The sequence below is a fragment of the Dendrobates tinctorius genome, unplaced genomic scaffold, assembly GCF_039654945.1.
Source record: "Dendrobates tinctorius isolate UK_male_01 unplaced genomic scaffold, ASM3965494v1 ptg000022l, whole genome shotgun sequence".
Classification (NCBI taxonomy): domain Eukaryota; kingdom Metazoa; phylum Chordata; class Amphibia; order Anura; family Dendrobatidae; genus Dendrobates; species Dendrobates tinctorius.
The window spans coordinates 45,131,993-45,150,008 of record NW_027361690.1 but is presented as its reverse complement, the minus strand read 5'-3'; the positions used below and the strand labels follow the sequence as shown (position 1 = coordinate 45,150,008).

General features: G+C 40.9%; 1 protein-coding gene across 3 annotated transcripts in view; it reads left to right on the top strand.

Annotated features, from left to right (window-relative positions):
• Positions 1-18,016, top strand: part of CEMIP (cell migration inducing hyaluronidase 1) — a 120,348-nt gene that overhangs the window by 51,625 nt on the left and 50,707 nt on the right. For all 3 annotated transcript variants that reach the window (XM_073568667.1, XM_073568670.1, XM_073568668.1), the window contains exons 3-8: positions 5,641-5,781; positions 8,698-8,836; positions 9,461-9,697; positions 10,642-10,821; positions 11,097-11,167; positions 12,904-12,999. In XM_073568667.1, the coding sequence (XP_073424768.1) occupies positions 5,641-5,781; positions 8,698-8,836; positions 9,461-9,697; positions 10,642-10,821; positions 11,097-11,167; positions 12,904-12,999 (864 nt within the window). The remainder of the gene's footprint in view (positions 1-5,640; positions 5,782-8,697; positions 8,837-9,460; positions 9,698-10,641; positions 10,822-11,096; positions 11,168-12,903; positions 13,000-18,016) is intronic.

Sequence of the window (18,016 nt, the reverse complement as noted above, 5' to 3'; positions counted from 1 at the left end):
AATTATGTCCAAATGAGCTAAAATAACTTTCCCCTTCTTAAAGTTGTCTTTTTAAACCTCCCAGAATGCTCCAAATGCTTAGTGATTCTCCGCCACTTTAAATCCAAAGCTGCCCGAGTTTCCCACTGGTGTCGGTAAATCCTGATTTAGCCAGAAAAACTATTGTACCCAATCGTTGGCCACTGTGGTGGTACATGGGACAACACTTATACTGGTGACTGGCTGCAGTGGTCATGTGCCATTCCAGCCGGAACAGGTTGTGTGGACACTGGCATGAGACTTGGGAAGCAGTGGAAAAGTAGTGTCAGAGGCTTGGTAAGGTGAATATACTTTATTTTAAATTCAAATGATTAAAATAAATAACATTATTATTATTATAATTTTTATTATTATAAATTATATTATATATTTCAAGTATACTTGTTTATTGTTATTTTAGGGGGTGGACAACCCTTTTTGTCGCTAGTAAAGTCACTCAAATAGCTTGTAACTGATCCATAATTCTGTAGTGATAGAATTCCGTAGGTCCGTACTTCTGTGAGCCACACTAAGGTTATTTTATCAAGAATTCAAACCATGAGAAAAAAACCCAATGACTTCATAGCAGGCCATCTAACAGAAGTGTTCTCCTCTACAAGCCTTGTCTCACATGGAAACCCTATAATATATACCATTGTTTGGTAATTCAGACCCATAGGAAATCTCTGGGCTGTCTTAATTTGCACCAGTCTTTATTCTGGAGCAGATTGCCCTAATTCAGTTTGCTGTACATGGCAGGATGATGTATTCTTCGCCATATGTTAGCTTTCCTAAGAAGTTAGTTTCTATAATATGCATGTCAAGGCAGGAAACCTGAATAAAATATGTGTAAAGTTGCATTTTTAACACATCTGTCCAACAGCCTGAGGATAAGACGCACTATTATAGTAAATCATTTCCAAACGTTGAAATTGTTGTGTTTTTATTACTATGTTATCACAATTATTTTGCTGTTTTTATTATCATGTTATTATTTATGAAGGAACTTCAGATTTTCAACTTTAGAAAATATCATGACAGCATTGCATAATATTAACTGTTCTTTGGGTTTGTGTGTGTGCACATATACAGTATGTGTGTGTGCAGAAAGGATACTGCAAAGCAAGAATGCTTTCAAAAATAGATGCGCTAATAGTTTATACTTATTAATTGGCAAAATTCAAAGTGAGTGAACAAAATAGAAATCTAAATCAAATCAGTATTTGGTGTGACTGCCGTTTGCCTTCAAGCATCAGTTCTTCTAGGTACTCATTGTACACAGTTCTTACAGGACCTCGGCAAGGAAATTGTTTCAAATATCTTGGAAAACTAATCACACATCTTCTGTGGATGTCGCTTGTGCAAATCCTTCTGTCTCTTCATGTAATCCCACACAGACTCGATGATGCTGAGATCAGGGCTCTGTGGGGGTCTTGTCATCACTTCCAGGACTCCTTGTTCTTCTTTACGCTGAAGATAGTTCTTAAAGATGTTTGCTGTATCTTTGGGGTCATTATCCTGCTGCTGAATAAACTGGATCCAATCAGCCACCTCCTTGATGTTATTGCATGATTGATAAGTGTCTACTTGCAATTCTCACTCACCATTGAAGACGCTAATATTTCTCACCAAATTCCCAACTTCATTTGTTGAAATTTCCAAACTTGCATGGCACCTCCACCATGCTTCACTGTTGCCTGCAGGCACACATTGTAGGTATCACTACCTAAATAGCAAACAAACTGCCTTATGTTACAACAAGAAAATGCCCTGTACAATATACATGGAGGACCATGATGCTAGCAAAAACCTATGTAGAAAAGAAAATAGTCCTCCAAACAAGGTTTTTATAATAGGTAAACTTATGTTACAGCCAAGTATATACAATTTTGACTTGCCGGTCCAGAGCACCTGCTGCCAATTTTCTGCACTCCAGCTTCTATGTTTTTGTCAATAGTTGAATTGCTTGGCCTTGTTTTCATGAGGAAGATACCTTTTTTTGGTCACAATTCTTCTATGAAAACCATTTCTGGCCAGACTTCTCCAAACAGTATATGGATGTAGCTCAGGCCCACAAGTTTCAAACAATGTTGCCTATTTCTTGGTATTCCCAATGCTGAGAAATACTGACAGATATTATCCATCATGCAATACCATCCCATCAGGGAGGCATCTGATTGGCTCCAAATTCATTTTGTAGCAGGACAAGGACCCACAAATACAGCCAGTGTCGTTAAGAATGATCTGAAGTGTAAAGAAAAACAAGGAGTCGTGGAAGTGATGACATGACCCCCACAGGGCCCTAATCTCAACATCACCGTGTCTGTCTGGGATTACATGAAGAGACAGAAGGATTTGCACAAGCGACATTCACAGAAGATCTGTGGTTAGCTCTTCAAGATGTTTGGAACAACCTCCCTGCCGAGTTTCTTAAAGAGCTGTGTACAAGTGTACCTAAAGGAATTGATGTTTTGATGAGAAAGGGTGGTCACATCAAATATTGATTTGATTTAGATTTCCCTCTCATTCATTCAATTTTGCATTTTTGTTAATTGATAAAAACCAACCATTAGCACTTCTATTTTTTAAAGCGTTCTTACTTTGCAGCTTATTTTTCACACCTGCCTAAAACTTTTGCACAGTACCGTGTGTGTATATAATATATAGATATTTGCGTGTGTGTACTTATTTTGTAGTTTAGTTCACTGTAAATTGTACCTTAGCATTAAGTTTTGGAAATCGCCAAAAATAAGTGACACTTGGAAAGGGTTGCATTGCTAAATTTTCCTGCTGTGGAAATTGAATTGCGACCAACATGTTGTATTAGGTGTTAGATCTTTATTGGATGCGTTCAAACATCATTGCTTTCTGTTTGTGTTGGACGCCGTCTCATTCCCTTTAGGCCATTGAACAATACAGATATTTTGCAACTGTTCTTCTCTGAGATCAGAAAAAAATGCTTTACAGTGTAAGCTCAAATACAAATTCACATAAGTGAGGTTACGGGTCTGGTTTTGTCTGTGCAGAAGAACTGTAAACCTTTGGCCAAAGTAAACTGATTGCAGTCATTGCCTAATGCGGCCACTTTGTAGCTCAATCCATTGTGAGATATCCTAGACTGTTTTGCACAAAATATGGGAAATATTGGGAGCTCATCAAATTGTCTGGACTTTAATGCAGACCGCATTTCCCATAATTTAATTGGTGAGAATCGTGACAAAGGTGAATAATACATGCTAGAATGATAGTAATGAGTATGTATAGCACCACTTTACTTTATAGTATTTTACTAAAGAGGTTACCAATTAAAGAAAGTGATAAGTAATAAGGATAAGTGAATAATTTAAAAAAGTAAGATGACTACTTGCCAATCAGGAGTGGTCTTTCGGTCAGTAATTGCAAGCTAATTTTCAATCAAGCAAAGGTGTATTTTACCATGTAACTAGCAACAGCATCTAAGTCTACAGGTCTGGAGAAAGCTCAGTGTAGTCCCTTACCCATGGACAGTGGGACACTGCATACAGGACCACCATTAGAGCAGTACAGCTAGTATTGCCATATGACACCTGACCATTTCACAAAACAAAGAGGCCACACCAGAGCCTCATAGATCATAAAGCATATTGATCTGCAGTTTATCTGAAAGGTCTGCCTAGCCCACTGCTGGTATAGGCTTAAGTGCTTATTATTCACTGCTGGTTTGTACTTACATTTGAATGCTGCTGGTATATGTATACAGTGGCTTGAGAAAGTAGTCACCTGCTTGCATTTTTTTGTGTTTTGCTACCTCACAACCTGGAATTTTCCCAATTTTTTTTCGTAAAGAACATGCCTACAACTGTGAACATTTGGTTTTCTATTTAGTGTATTGTGAAGCAAACAATAAATAGGACAAAATAACTGAAAACTTCAGTGTGCATAACTATTCACATCCCTAAAGTCAGTACTTTGTAAAGCCTCCTTTTGCAGCAATTACACATGCAAGTCGCTTTGGATAAGTCTCTGAGCTTTACACATATTGTTACTGGTATTCTTGCCCATTCCGCGAGGCAAAACTGTTCCAGCATCTTCAAGTTAGATGGTTTCGTCTGGTGACTGCAATCTTCAAGTCTGACCCAAGATTCTAAATTGGATTAAAGGGAACCTGTCACCCCCACCAGGCGGTTTTAAGTAAAAGAGACACCTTATGTAGCACTAATGCTGCATTCTGTCAAGGTGGCTCTATTACTTAGCTTCCGTTCCACTGCAGAAGTAATCTTTTATAAAATTGTTCAAAAATACCTGAAAAAAAAAAACAGGGGGGCAAGTCTTTCCCCCTCTGACAGACGCCTCGCATCCATCACTCATTTCGTATTTGGCACCGCCTCCTCAGTTTTCGTTTGAAATGCGACGCCTGCGCTGTACTATATCTTCTTGGGTATGCGCAGTCAGCTCTCAGATCACATCCTGGCCTTCATATCGCGCGGCCACAGATCCCGCCCTGCAGTCGCTTATCATTTATTCACACTGCGGGGCTGGAAATCTTGGGCATGAGAGCCGCAGATAACAACTGCGCATGCCCGAGATTCCCAGCCCCACAGTGTGAATAAATCATAAGCGACTGCGGGGCGGGATCTGTGGCCGCGCGATATGAAGGCCAGGATGTGATCTGAGAGCCCGGGCAGCGCTGACTGCGCATGCCCAAGAAGATATAGTACAGCGCAGGTGCCGCATTTCAAAAGAAAACTGAGGAGGTGGCGCCAAATACGAAATGAGTGATGGATGCCAGGCGTCTGTCAGAGGGGGAAAGACCTGCCCCCCTGTCAAATTTCAGGTATTTATGAACAATTTTATAAAAGATTATTTCTGCGGTGGAACGGAAGCTAAGTAATAGAGCCACCTTGACAGAATGCAGCATTAGTGCTGCACAAGGTGGCTCTTTTACATAAAAAATGCCTGGGGGGTGACAGGTTCCCTTTAAGGTCTGGGCTTTGGCTAGGTCACTCCAAAACATTTACACATTTCTCCTTAAACCACTTGGTGTTGCTTTAGCAGTATACTTTGGGTCATTGTCTTGTTGGAAGGTGAACCTCTGTCCCAGTCTCAAATCACTGACAGACTGAAACAGGTTTTGCTCAATAATATTACTGTATTTTGCACCATCCATCTTCCCCTCAACTCAGACAATTTTCTTGACCCCAAAAAATATCCCTTCAGCATGATGCTGCTAGCACCGCCATGCTTCACTATGGGGATGGTGTTCTCAGACATAGCATTTACCTTGGTGGCCAAAAATTTCTAAAAATCCGAAGTTGTGGCAATGTTTGTTATAGGATCCATATTGGCTTCTAGGGTGGCTGCTTCTGAAAGGTGGCATTATTAAGCCTGCTTTATTCCTTTTGTAAGAGGGTTAGTATTTATTATAGTATGATTTTCTCTCTTAGAATCAAAAGGTATAATTAATAGTAGCTACATTTTTTTTTTTCTGGTTTATAATATTATATTCATAGACTTGCGTGTCTATTTCACATTATTAATTCACTGTATCTGAAATTAAACATGGTTTGGAACATAAATGTGTTAGTACAGGAAAAAAAGTGATTGAGGTTGTAAAGTTTTTTGGTTTTTTTTAATTCATACAAGGAATTTGCCCTCACGAGGACCCTGAATTACAGCTTTGGAGCCCAGAACACAGTGAAGAAAATCATGTAACCATTGATGGAGGCAGAAAGTTTCTTCTCACGTCTTCTTCAACTGTACACTCCATAAATATCACCAGCGGGGGTAAGTCGGATATTTCTGCTGATCCGGGTATTGGAGGAACACATCCCCAATGGCATATATTTCAGCATTTTCATTTGTTTATTTAAACAAATCATCTAGTTGACTAGCTGGACCACAATATTTGGCAGCGGGTAAATTAATAATTGGGCTTCACAAAAGCTGAACCTAATCAGATTCAGCTGTAGACAAAGGCTAAAGACAATAATCAGCAAGTATGAACTTTACCCTTTCTACTAATCAGCATTGTCACAGGTCTAGCCCAGGTACTTGTGAAATGTTTGTTCTGTATGGCCGTAATTACTCCAGAAATAGTGAAAGCATGCTTACACTGACATCATGGCTCGGTATGGATAGTCATTCTTATACCATGGGATCTGTAGGTGCAGACACGTAACGACTATGAGGGTTCAAGGATCCGAGGCCATCTGGCCACACAGCACTGCTGAATATTTTTGTTACGCACATATTAGACATTGCCACGATCTAATCCAGTCACTTGTCACAATCCAAAGCAATACGATTGTCCAAATCTTACAAACCCAATGTACAGGAAAAATAGACAATGTAGACCTACCTGCTGCATCTACTGAATAGACCTTCTTGGTTGTGCAATTTATTCTCCAGCACAATGCCAAAAATAAGACTATGTTAACCTGCATCTTTTATTTTTATGCAGCCAAATCCTGCAGATTTATAGGACGCAGCAGTTTTCCAATCCAGTTATAAAAAAAACCCAAGGGTTTATGAAATCTCATAGCTTTCGTTGGTCCTGTAGACAGAAGCTTTTAATTTGCATTAAAAAAATGCAGCAAAATAAAGCTATGCAAAAACGCAACATGTGAACATAGCCTAAGTGACCGGGGTTGACTTATACATTTGGGCAGTGATGGCAAATACGGTATGTTACTGTATATGAGTAAGGCTACGTTCCCACAAAGTGTTTTAGATGATTTTTCTTTTATGCGGCGTATTTCAGAAAAAATGTAAGTAAGCTATTTTACTTAATGGGTGCAGAAAATCTGCAACATCAAAAGCTCATTGTGGGAATGTAGCCTTAGGCTGGGATCACATAGCGTTATGGCAGTCCATTCAACGCATGCGTTAAACGGACTGCACAAACGCTACTCTTTTTTCTGATTGCGTAATGCGATCACATTAGCGCAACTGCTCCATCTGCGCTAGCTGTGACGGACCCTCGAATGCTGCAGACCGCATCCGGGGGTCCGTCACAGCATGACGGCACATTGCTAACACATGCCGATTATGACATGCGTTAGCGATGCGCTACGTTTTTGCAGTCTATGGGTGCGTTAACGGTTGCGTTACATCGCGTTAATGGCGCTTTGTAAGGCAATCTGTTAAACGGACTGCCATAACGCAATGTGAACCTAGCTTTAAACTGTACAGGACAACAATGGAAATCCATCATACCAGGTTTAGAGCTCATGTACAAAGCCATACGGTCTCCATAGTGCGCACCCGTAGACATTTATCTGGCCTTACTGTAGTTCCATCTTTCTATTCTCATATGGAGGCATTCAGTGTTTTTTCTTGGATTCTGTAAATAAGTGAACTATTTCATGGAATGCTGTGTTACGGAATAACACCAAATCTATATTAAAAATTATTATTCTTTATATAGAGCCAAGATATCTCTTACCAGTTTACAAATTAGAGGGAACACGTGCGGGCCACATTAGAGATCACATAGTAACATACTGATCAACATTGTGCTGTGAGGAGCCTGATCACAAGAGCTTGCTGTCTATCAGGAAACAGGCATGGCCTCATTAGTTGCTAAATATAAGGTATTACACAAAGCTTCACGAGTCTGTGCAGCCCGACGGTATCGATGTAACCAAGGAAAGCGGTTTTCTAGCATGAAGTTCAATGTAGAGTTTTATTGACACCATATATCGACACATTGGGGTCAAATTCTTTCACATTAGAAGCACCTCTGTATGTATTGTGGTTCAATATGTATGGGTGCCAAGAAAACTCTAGACTAAACTAGAGGTCGGTGAACATTTTTCCTTTTATTGGTTATTCTGGAGGTCTGGTGAGGACTTGAACCGCTTCATTGTTGCTCTCTCTGTGATTCCACACTACTACAGATGAGAACGATATTTAAATAGAATTGATTTCTGCTTAAATTTTACAAACATTCCTATTCTCCAGAATACAGATTTATTTTATATTCACTCTAAGTAAACTCAACAAAATGATGGCTAGCTGTAGAGGGTTGGCAGAACGTTAAGAAAAAAATAAAATTAATGTGCACCTCACCAATCATTTGTTCCAGTGCCCCCTCAGCCCACTCTACAGGTGTTTGGTGCCTCTTCTGAGGTGCTGATGCACATTTACAGTATATCCATACGGGCAGATATGAAGTGCATGAGTAGTGAAGAAGCAGTCCAGCTTATGTGAAATAATAGAAGTGAGTCAGAATAGGGAATGTAATAGGTTTGCTTAAAATTATGTTTTTAGGGAATGGTTAAAGGGAATCCATCAGCAGGATTTCACACCCTCAAGCTACTTAGATGCTCTTGTAGCTTTTTCACAGCCAAGTCCCGCTATACCTTTACATGGCCAGGCCATCCCTCCAACGCTGAGAAATCAGTGTTTGAATTGATAGGCAAACAAGGCTGAAGAGCTATTGTAGATCTTAAGCTTCTGTTACTCCAGCTCTATTTCCTGCACAGCACCACCCCTGCTTGACTGACATTAGTGTATGCGTAGGCCAGAAAAATTGACCCAGCATTTGAAATAGATTAGAGAGTGGAGAGTTTGGTGACAGGACGACCAATTAGTAATGAGTTACAAGGTGTCATGAGATAAGTGATAACATTAGACTTCAGGACTGTTCCAGTGATAAATGTGTCACTGTTGTAAGTATAACGGTGTCTTGTTTTACAGGAAAGCTTGTCATCAAACCCAGCAATAATGCCATCATTCTCCGAACGAGATACATACTGATCGAAAATGGTGCCGAGCTACTCGTAGGAAGTGAGGATTGTCCCTTCCAAGGACATCTCACCATCATCCTTTATGGAAGGTAAACCGGCAGCAACGGCAGGTTGTTGAGATGAAGTCATTTCTGGATACCTACATTTTCTTTCAGAGAACTAAGGAAGCTAAATATGTGGTCAGCATCAGGATTTAAGCTAGGATGTGGAAATATAAATAGAAGGGGGAGACCACTAAGGAAAAGGTTAGAAAATCAGACTCATTTATAGGAAAAGCACATTATCATGTGAGTCACAGAACACAATGTGATGTGGATAAGCTACATTTCAGGATGTATTTAATGAGGCTTAAACTTTACCATCTTGAAATGGGTGAGAATTTGGTAAGGGTGATTGGAACACACAGTAATTTTATCAAGAACGTACTTCTATTTGCAGCACTTACATGGCTTGTCAGTACTGTAAAAGGAACACAATGTCATCTTTATCTGATTACTCATTAATAATGTCCAGATATCAATGAATGTTTAGTAACAGTGAAGGCAGTGAACACTTGACCATGTACTTCAGCATCTCAAGTTTCGTACAATTTCCACTACTCCTACAAATGGCTCACATTCTACTTTTTTGCAATAACTGATGGATGTGTATATGTATGTATGAGTATTTGCTTTGGATAATTGTTATAAACCCTTTTCTATCCTTATTTGCAGATCTGATGATGGTGAGCTTCCCCATGATTACTTTGGTCATAAATACATTGGTTTGGGCAATGGAGGAACTCTGGAGATCCATGGAGAGAAGAAGATGTCCTGGACATTCCTGAGCAAAACCCTACATCCTGGTGGCATGAGTGAAGGAGGGTACTTCTTTCAGAAGAGTTGGGGGCATCGTGGAATTATTGTTCACGCTGTTGACCCTAAAACAGGAGATGTGATTCATGCAGATAGGTAATTCTATATTATGTTTTTATTTGGTATTTCCAGTTGTGGAGCTAAATCCTGGATGTAAACCAGAAGCCATTTAAAGGCAATGTTCCAGATTAATCAAGATCGACTGGGCCAATGGATTTAATTTGGGTTATGGGAAGGTGTATCCCATGTTACTGGAAACTTCACATGCTTCTGAACCACCAAAAAGGTGGTTTAGGAGAACGACGTTGAAGGAAAATTTTTTAGGCTGTTTGCAGCACTTTTGTGGTAGATCAGGTTGCTAATTTTGGGTGGAAAAAAGGTGGTGTGAAAAGTGAGCAGAGTAATTTAGAAGAGGAGGAGATTTATTGTTAATTATGACACTCATTTGTGTTAATCATAACATATCTACAACTGCAGAAATCTGGAAAGTGTTACAAAGTAATTTTAAAGCTCTGGATTTCATTGAACCACACTGAGCACCATAGGGAAACGATTGGAACAGTGGAGAATGTTCTCTGTAGTGACTAGACTACGTTAATTTCTCAGAACGCAGGGCAACAATTTATTTAGGAAGCTATTACATATCCTAGAATAACATTCAAAATACTGTAGACATTTCTGGTTTCACTGAATGCAAATGCTCATGACCATATTATATGAAAGATTTAACATATATAGGATTTCTGGGAAAGTTGAAAAACGCTTCTATGCAAGTGTAACACTAAGGACTCATGCAGATGACCATATTTGTGGTCCGAGTGTGAGCTGCCGATTTTATTTTATGGGGCCATGCACATTTCCAATTTTTTTCCCCAGACAGGCCATTCTGCAGAACTTAGACAACTTGCCAGTTACGCAGTGATCAATACATTTGCACACCTTAGGAAAGATAGTATTATGAAGTTTAATTTAAGTTGGTGACATTCTAAAAATGTAAGTATTTTTCTTTCTAATTTGGCAACATTTTGTGCTGTTTTTAGGTTTGATACATACAAATCTAAGGATGAGAGCGCCCGCCTTGCTCACTATATTAAATCGGTCCCAGAAGGTACAATATTATCAGTGGCTGTGAATGACGAAGGATCCCGAAATTTGGATGATTCTGCTAAGAAAGTGATGACCAAATTGGGGAGCAGACACTTCTTGCACCTGGGCTTCCGGTAAAAATGTTGTCAATCAATATTTGGTTTAGCATAGAAAATTAAGAATCGTATCTGTACAATTTAATAATCTGTACCGTTAGTCTCAGCAGTCACTCTCTATCTGTATGTGTTTGATGTAGACTTTTTTAGGTGGCAGCATGTTACTTTATATAGCGCACAAGCAGATTTTCTATGCCAGAGGTACAGAAGCACGCTCAGTTCTGTTACAAAGCCTCAGTATGTGATGAAACCTGTAGCTGGTTCTAAAATACAGGATGTGCTATTCATTGCAGACACCCCTGGAGTTTTATCACTGTGAATGGCGATCCCTCCAGCTCTGTGGAAAACCACGTGGAATATCAAGGTACAGAACACTTACTGAGTGGCATGAAAGATTCCCAGGCTTGCTTATAATCTTTAATTGGTAATAGTTTTCAGTATGAATTAGACTTATTTAACATGGAGGTCACTGACAGTGGTTGCGCTTTTCTTAAAGGGAATCTGGTGCCAGGGTTTTGCTGTGTAATCTTAGAGCACCATAATGTAGGAGCTGAGTCCCTGATTCCAGAGATGTGTCATTTACCTAGCTGTGTTTTTCTGTTTCAATACAATCAGTGTTTTATCAGCAGTAGATTATTACTACAGGACAACTGCTCTCATGCCACCTAGCCCAGCCTCTCCCCCAGCACTGATTAGCAGCGCTCTTTCACTATGCATTGTACACAGAAAGCTGTGGTGTCGGCCAACAACTGAGCCCTGCTAGATCTGCAGCAGAGAAAACTGTGACTCTGTTGTTACTGCTGCACCTAATACTAAATGATACATCGCTGGAATCGGGATCTCTGTCCCTACCTCATGATGCTGTCAGATTTCATTGCAAAAACCTGATGACAGATTCCCCTTAAAAAAAAAAAAAAAAAAGCTTTTTCCTATAAAAGCATTTTTATCTTGGACATTTAAGACGGCCAGAGAGATGGCTGAAAGATGAAGGTAGCATCTTTGAGGGTGGGAGCCTAGCCTTCCTGCTGAGATGGCTTCTGGCTGCCAGGTCCAGAAGGTACATAGAGAAGTGGCTTTGGATGTGCACAGCTCTCTCCATTCATGTCAAAAGGAATGTATAATCGCTTGACAACCCACCACTGATCCCTAGAATAAGGGGTCCCAAGGTCCCTTCATCCACACTGCATGACCCCCTTGGAGTGGTGGTTGACCACGTGCCCCGCTGCTTCATTCAAATGCTCTAGGACTTTTCAAAATGAAATGGTCATTTTCATTAAAGGAAATAGGATATGTCGTCAGTGACTACTGGGATTATACTGACGGATTGGAGAAGATGGAGACCTTTTTTTAAATTATTTTATTTCCTCTTATGAGAGATTCAGATCACATTATGCTCATGCTCTGATCAAACTCCAATCAGAGTGTTGTTTGCATGATCGACCCTATTCTCTCGGATGAGAGAATCTTCGACCGTCTGCACCTGCCCTGTGGGTGAGTTTCATCACGGATGACAAGTGAGACAGAAATCCTCCCACTTTTTTGGCTGAACCTGAACGATCTTTTACACGCTGCCTTTAGAGAGAAACTAATGATACTAAGGGTAGGTTTAAATTATAATATAAAAAAAAATTCAGAGTTTCATCCAGAAAAGTGGGACGATTTTTTTCTCACTTGAAATCACTGTCCTGTCCATGTACAATCCATTTTATACAGCAGCTATTAATCTTATTAATCTCTTACAGGACCATTTGCAGTTTCCTATGTTACAGAATTGCAATGAGAACTAGCGATAATTAGCTTTTTGGTGGACTCTCATATTACCGTAGTGAATTGTTTTCAACATCCTTCTTGTCTCCTATAGGGTTAAGATGTCATGGTGGAGACTCCTGCACTGACATGATTGCTAGTTTATAGGAACCGCTTCCTACATGTCATTGTCGTCACATAGACCTTTCTATATAAATAGAGATGATGACACAGAGATCGGACATTGTAGGCCCGGCGTTCCTATGCTCTCCCGGCAGACCTCTGGATGATTTCATCTGTTACCTGCTGCCTGTTTATTTAACTCGCTTCCTCCACTATTTATATGTTTGACAGGAAGCAGAGGGTCCGCCGTGGCTCGCGTGCATAAACTTTTCCAGGCTGAGAACGGAGAACACTTTAATGTTTCTTTGGCCAGCGAGTGGGTCCAGGGTAAGTGACGATATGGTCAACATGTCGGAGTGTTTGGAGACATCACAGGACTTTCCTGCAGAGATGTAATGGCTCATTGATATTAATCTGACACTTTTCTGTCTGACAAATCTGCTGCTAGTTGTTTGATGCACATCGAAACCACAATTTTCACATAAACTTCCCATATTTGCTTTTCGCCGTGCGCCATGTCCTCATTGCTGTTGCGGTCTTGCTTGGAACACATGGATCATTTATTTAGGAACCTTTTGGATATCTGCAGGAGGCCCGGCAGTCATGCAACTCCAACATACAGGACTGCACATGAAAAATGTATGAGCTACTAGATGGCAGGCACAGACCTCCCTTTTAACTCACTTGCTCTATTTGCTGATCTTGGCTCATTGAGATTTTGGCCTTAGCTTGATGACAACAGCACACGCACTGTCCTAATTTCATTATGGCAGCGATTTATTGCACAACCTGAAAATGTCACTTGCTATTTCTGATTCAGGAAAGAGTTTGTGTTTTCCTTGGCGCCAGAATTCCTTGTCTAATTGATATTCCTGAAAAAGAGACTGAACATTAATCTGGATTAAGACAAACCTTTCCATAATCTATCTCATTACACTACGCTACCGATTTTGGAACCCGAATGCACCTTGCATGTCGCCCACTGATGCATAGATTGTGACCACCGATGTGAAACACCTTATGAGATATCTGTTTTCCTTGATTTTATAAAGTCTATTCTCAAATACATACATTCACAATAGGATTTCCTCTGTATTATGGAGGCTGAGGATATTTTACCATGCAAAGTATTATTGTTTAATTAAAATTATAAAATATACATATAAAAAAATGTTTTGGAAATAAAAACACACATAAAAGGATGGACTTAAACCATACGATACAAATTAGGATAAGACAAAGAGACCTTTAGCAGGAACTAATCTGGGGAAACAAAGGATTGGTCATGTTGAAAGCAAACGTGCACAATCCTTCTTTTCACTGATGTCTGCCTGTGTGGGACCCTTCAAGATATGTAAATTAATCTGTTATTACTCCAAGACTATGTGCACATTATATTTTTGCCCCACTTTTATGTCTTCCTTGGAGCTTCAATCTGAAAACGGTGATTTGGATGGAACCACCAACAACACAGCTATTTGCTAAAATGAGGCAGACTGAGTCACTTTGCACTCCATGTGCACTTTGCTCCGGCAGTGTCTGTCTTTTAGGTGGGCACTAGGTTGTTGTAGTTTGTGCTTTTGTACCTGCCTAAAAAGATGATCACTGCCAGAACACAGGCCAGATGGAGTACAGAGTGACCTGGTCTTAGTCTACTGAATGGATCCATAATTTCCCTCAGGCTCAATAAAGTGTTTCGTATCGTATCGGGGTTCTGTCCAAATCTCATTTTCCGAGCTTTAGACAAAAATCCCAAACAGAGTCACAAATGTGTGGCCCAAATGGGATTTGAAACCAGCCTTATAAGTATGGCAATCTAGCCTGAAGCTGATGGTCCACCCCCCTAACCACCCTCCATTTACAGTGGGGAAAATAAGTATTTGATACACTGCCGATATTGCAAGTTTTCCCACCTAAAAAGAATGGAGAGGTCTGTAATTTTTATCGTAGGTACACTTCAACTGTGATAGACAGAATCTAAAAATAAAAACCAGAAATCACATTGTATGGTTTTTACATAAATAATTTGCATTTTATTGCACAAAATAAGTATTTGATACAATAGAAAAACAGAACTTAATATTTGGTACAGAAACCTTTGTTTGCAGTTACAGAGATCAGACGTTTCCTATAGTTCTTGACCAAGTTTGCACACATTGCAGCAGGGATTTTGGCCCACATCTCCATACAGATCTTCTCCAGATCTTTCAGGTTTCATGGCTGTCACTGGGCAGCATTGAGTTTCAGTTCCCTCCAAAGATTTTCCATTGGGTTCAGGTCTGGAGACTGGCTAGGTAACTCCAGGACCTTGAAATGATTCTTACAGAATCACTTCTTAGTTGCCCTGGTTGTGTATTTCATGTCATTGTCATGCTGGAGGACTCTGCTACGATCGATCTTCAATGTTCTTACTGCGGGAAGGAGGCTGTTGGCCAAAATCTCGCATTTTATGACCCATTCATCCTCCCTTTATTACAGTTCAGTCGTCCTGTCCCCTTTTGCAGAAAAGCCCCCAAAGAATGATGTTTTCCCCCACCATGCTTCATGGTTGGGATGGTGTTCTTGGAGTTGTACTCATCCTTCTTCCTCCAAACACGGCGAGTGGAGTTGACACCAAAATGGTCTATTTTGGTTTCATCTGACCACATGACCTTTTCCCATGCCTTCTCTGGATCATCCAGATGGTCATTGGCAAACTTCAAACAGGCTTGGACATGTGAGCAGGGGAACCTTGCATGCCCTGCAGAAATTTAATCCATGACGACGTAGTGTGTTACTAACGGTAATGTTTGAGACTGTGGTCACAGCTCTCTTCAGTTCATTGACCAGGCTCTCCCGTATAGTTATGCGCTGATTCTTGACCTTTCTCAGAATCATCCTTACTCTGTGAGGTGAGATCTTGCATGGAGCCCCCAACCAAGGAAGATTGACAGTCATCTTGTGTTTCTTCCATTTTCTAATAATTGTGCCAACAGTTGTTGTTTTCTCACCACCTGCTTGCCTATTGTCTTGTTGCCCATCCCAGCCTTGTGCAGGTCTCCAATTTTGTCCCTGGTGTCCTTAGACAGCTCTTTGGTCTGGGCCATGGTGGAGAGGTTGGAGTGTGATTGATTGTGTGGACAGGTGTCTTTTATACAGATAACGAGTTCAAACGGGTGCAGTTCATATGGGTAATAGAGTAGGAGGGCTTCTTCAAGAAAAACTAACAGGTCTAAGAGAGCCAGAATTATTGCTGGTTGGTTGGTGATCGAATACTTATTTCATGCAAAAACATGCAATTTAATTATTAAAAAATCACACAATGTGATTTTCTGTTCTTTAGTTTTTTGATTCTATAATAATAATATAATAAATTTTATTTTTATAGCGCCGACATATTCCGCAGCACTTTACATTTCAGAGGGGATTTGTACAGACAATAGACATTACAGCATAACAATAATCACATACAGTAGATTATAACAAATACCAAGAGGAAAGTGGGCCCTGCTCGCAAGCTTACAGTCTATGAGGAAAGAGGTAGACACGAAAGGTGGGTGGTAACAGTTGCCCTGATTGTATGGACCAGCCATAATGTTAAGTGTGTAACAGTACAGACACAGAGGGCTAATGGATGCATAAAGCATGTGGGAACATGATGCGGGAAATCTGGTTATGGTAAAACTTTTGCCTGTGCTACACAGGGATAGATTAGGTTAATGTGTTGAGGCGATAGGCCAGTCTGAATAAATGCGTTTTCAGGGCACGCTTAAAATTGTGGGGATTGGGGACTAATCGTATTGACCTGGGAGAAGTGCATTCCAAAGAATTGGTGCGGCACGTGTAAAGTCTTGGAGACGGGAGTGGGAGGTTCTGACTATTGAGGATGCTAACCTCAGGTCATCAGCAGAACGGAGGGCGCGGGTAGGGTGGTATACTGAAACAAGGGAGGAGATGTAGGGTGGTGCTGAGCCATGGAGGGCTTTGTGGGTGAGGGTAATAAGTTTATACTGAATTCTGGAGTGGACGGGTAGCCAGTGTAATGACTGGCACAAGGTAGAGGCATCGGTGTAACGATTGGTGAGGAATATGATCCTGGCTGCAGCATTCAAGACAGATTGGAGAGGGGAGAGTTTGGTAAGAGGGAGACCGATTAGAAGAGAGTTACAGTAGTCCAGACGAGAATGAATAAGAGAAACAGTAAGAGTTTTGGCAGAGTCAAAAGAAAGAAAAGGTCGAATTCTAGAAATGTTTTTGAGGTGCAGATGACAAGAGCGAGCCAGTGACAGAATGTGGGGGGCAAAGGAAAGCTCGGAATCAAGTATGACCCCAAGACAGCGGGCCTGTTGCTGGGGAGTAATAGTGGAACCACACACAGAAATAGCAATGTCGGGTATAGGTACATTAGTAGAGGGCGGAAACACCAGGAGTTCGGTCTTTGACAGGTTCAGTTTCAGATATAGTGAGGACATGATATTAGACACAGCGTTTAGACAATCGCCGGTGTTTTCTAGAAAGGCTGGCGTGATGTCAGGAGAAGAAGCGTATAATTGGGTGTCATCAGCATAGAGATGGTACTGGAAACCAAATCTACTGATTGTTTGACCAATAGGGGCAGTGTACAAGGAGAAGAGGAGGGGGCCTAGAACCGATCCTTGGGGGACCCCAACAGTAAGGGGAAGGTGAGAGGAGGAGGGACCGGCAAAAGATACAGTAAAGGAGCGGTCGGAGCGATAGGAGGAGAACCAGGAGAGAACGGTGTCCTTGAGGCCAATGGAACGGAGCATAGTGAGGAGGAGCTGATGATCCACAGTGTCGAATGCTGCAGAGAGATCCAAGAGAATTAGCATGGAGTAATGACCATTTGATTTAGCTGTTAGCAGATCATTAGAGACTTTAGTGAGGGCAGTTTCAGTGGAGTGTAAAGAGCGGAAACTGGATTGGAGAGGGTCGAGAACAGAGTTTTCTGAGAGATAGGGGATAAGACGGGAGTGGACCAGGAGTTCCAGGAGTTTAGAGATGAAGGGAAGATTAGAGACAGGTCTATAGTTAGCGGCACAGTTTTGGTCGAGGGATGGTTTTTTAAGTAGTGGATGTATGATGGCATGCTTAAATGAGGAGGGAAAAATACCAGAAGAGAGAGAGAGAGGTTAAAAATTTTAGTTAGGTGAGGGGTGACAGCAGGGGAAAGGGACTGGAGGAGATGTGACGGAAATGGGTCACTGCTGCAAGTAGTTGGGAGAGAAGATGCAAGGAGCCTGCTTACTTCTTCTTCTGTGACTGGTTCAAAATCAGAGAGTGAGCTAGATGCAGTGGGGGAGGGAGGACAGTGCATGGTATGAGGTGATTGGGAGATAATTTCCTG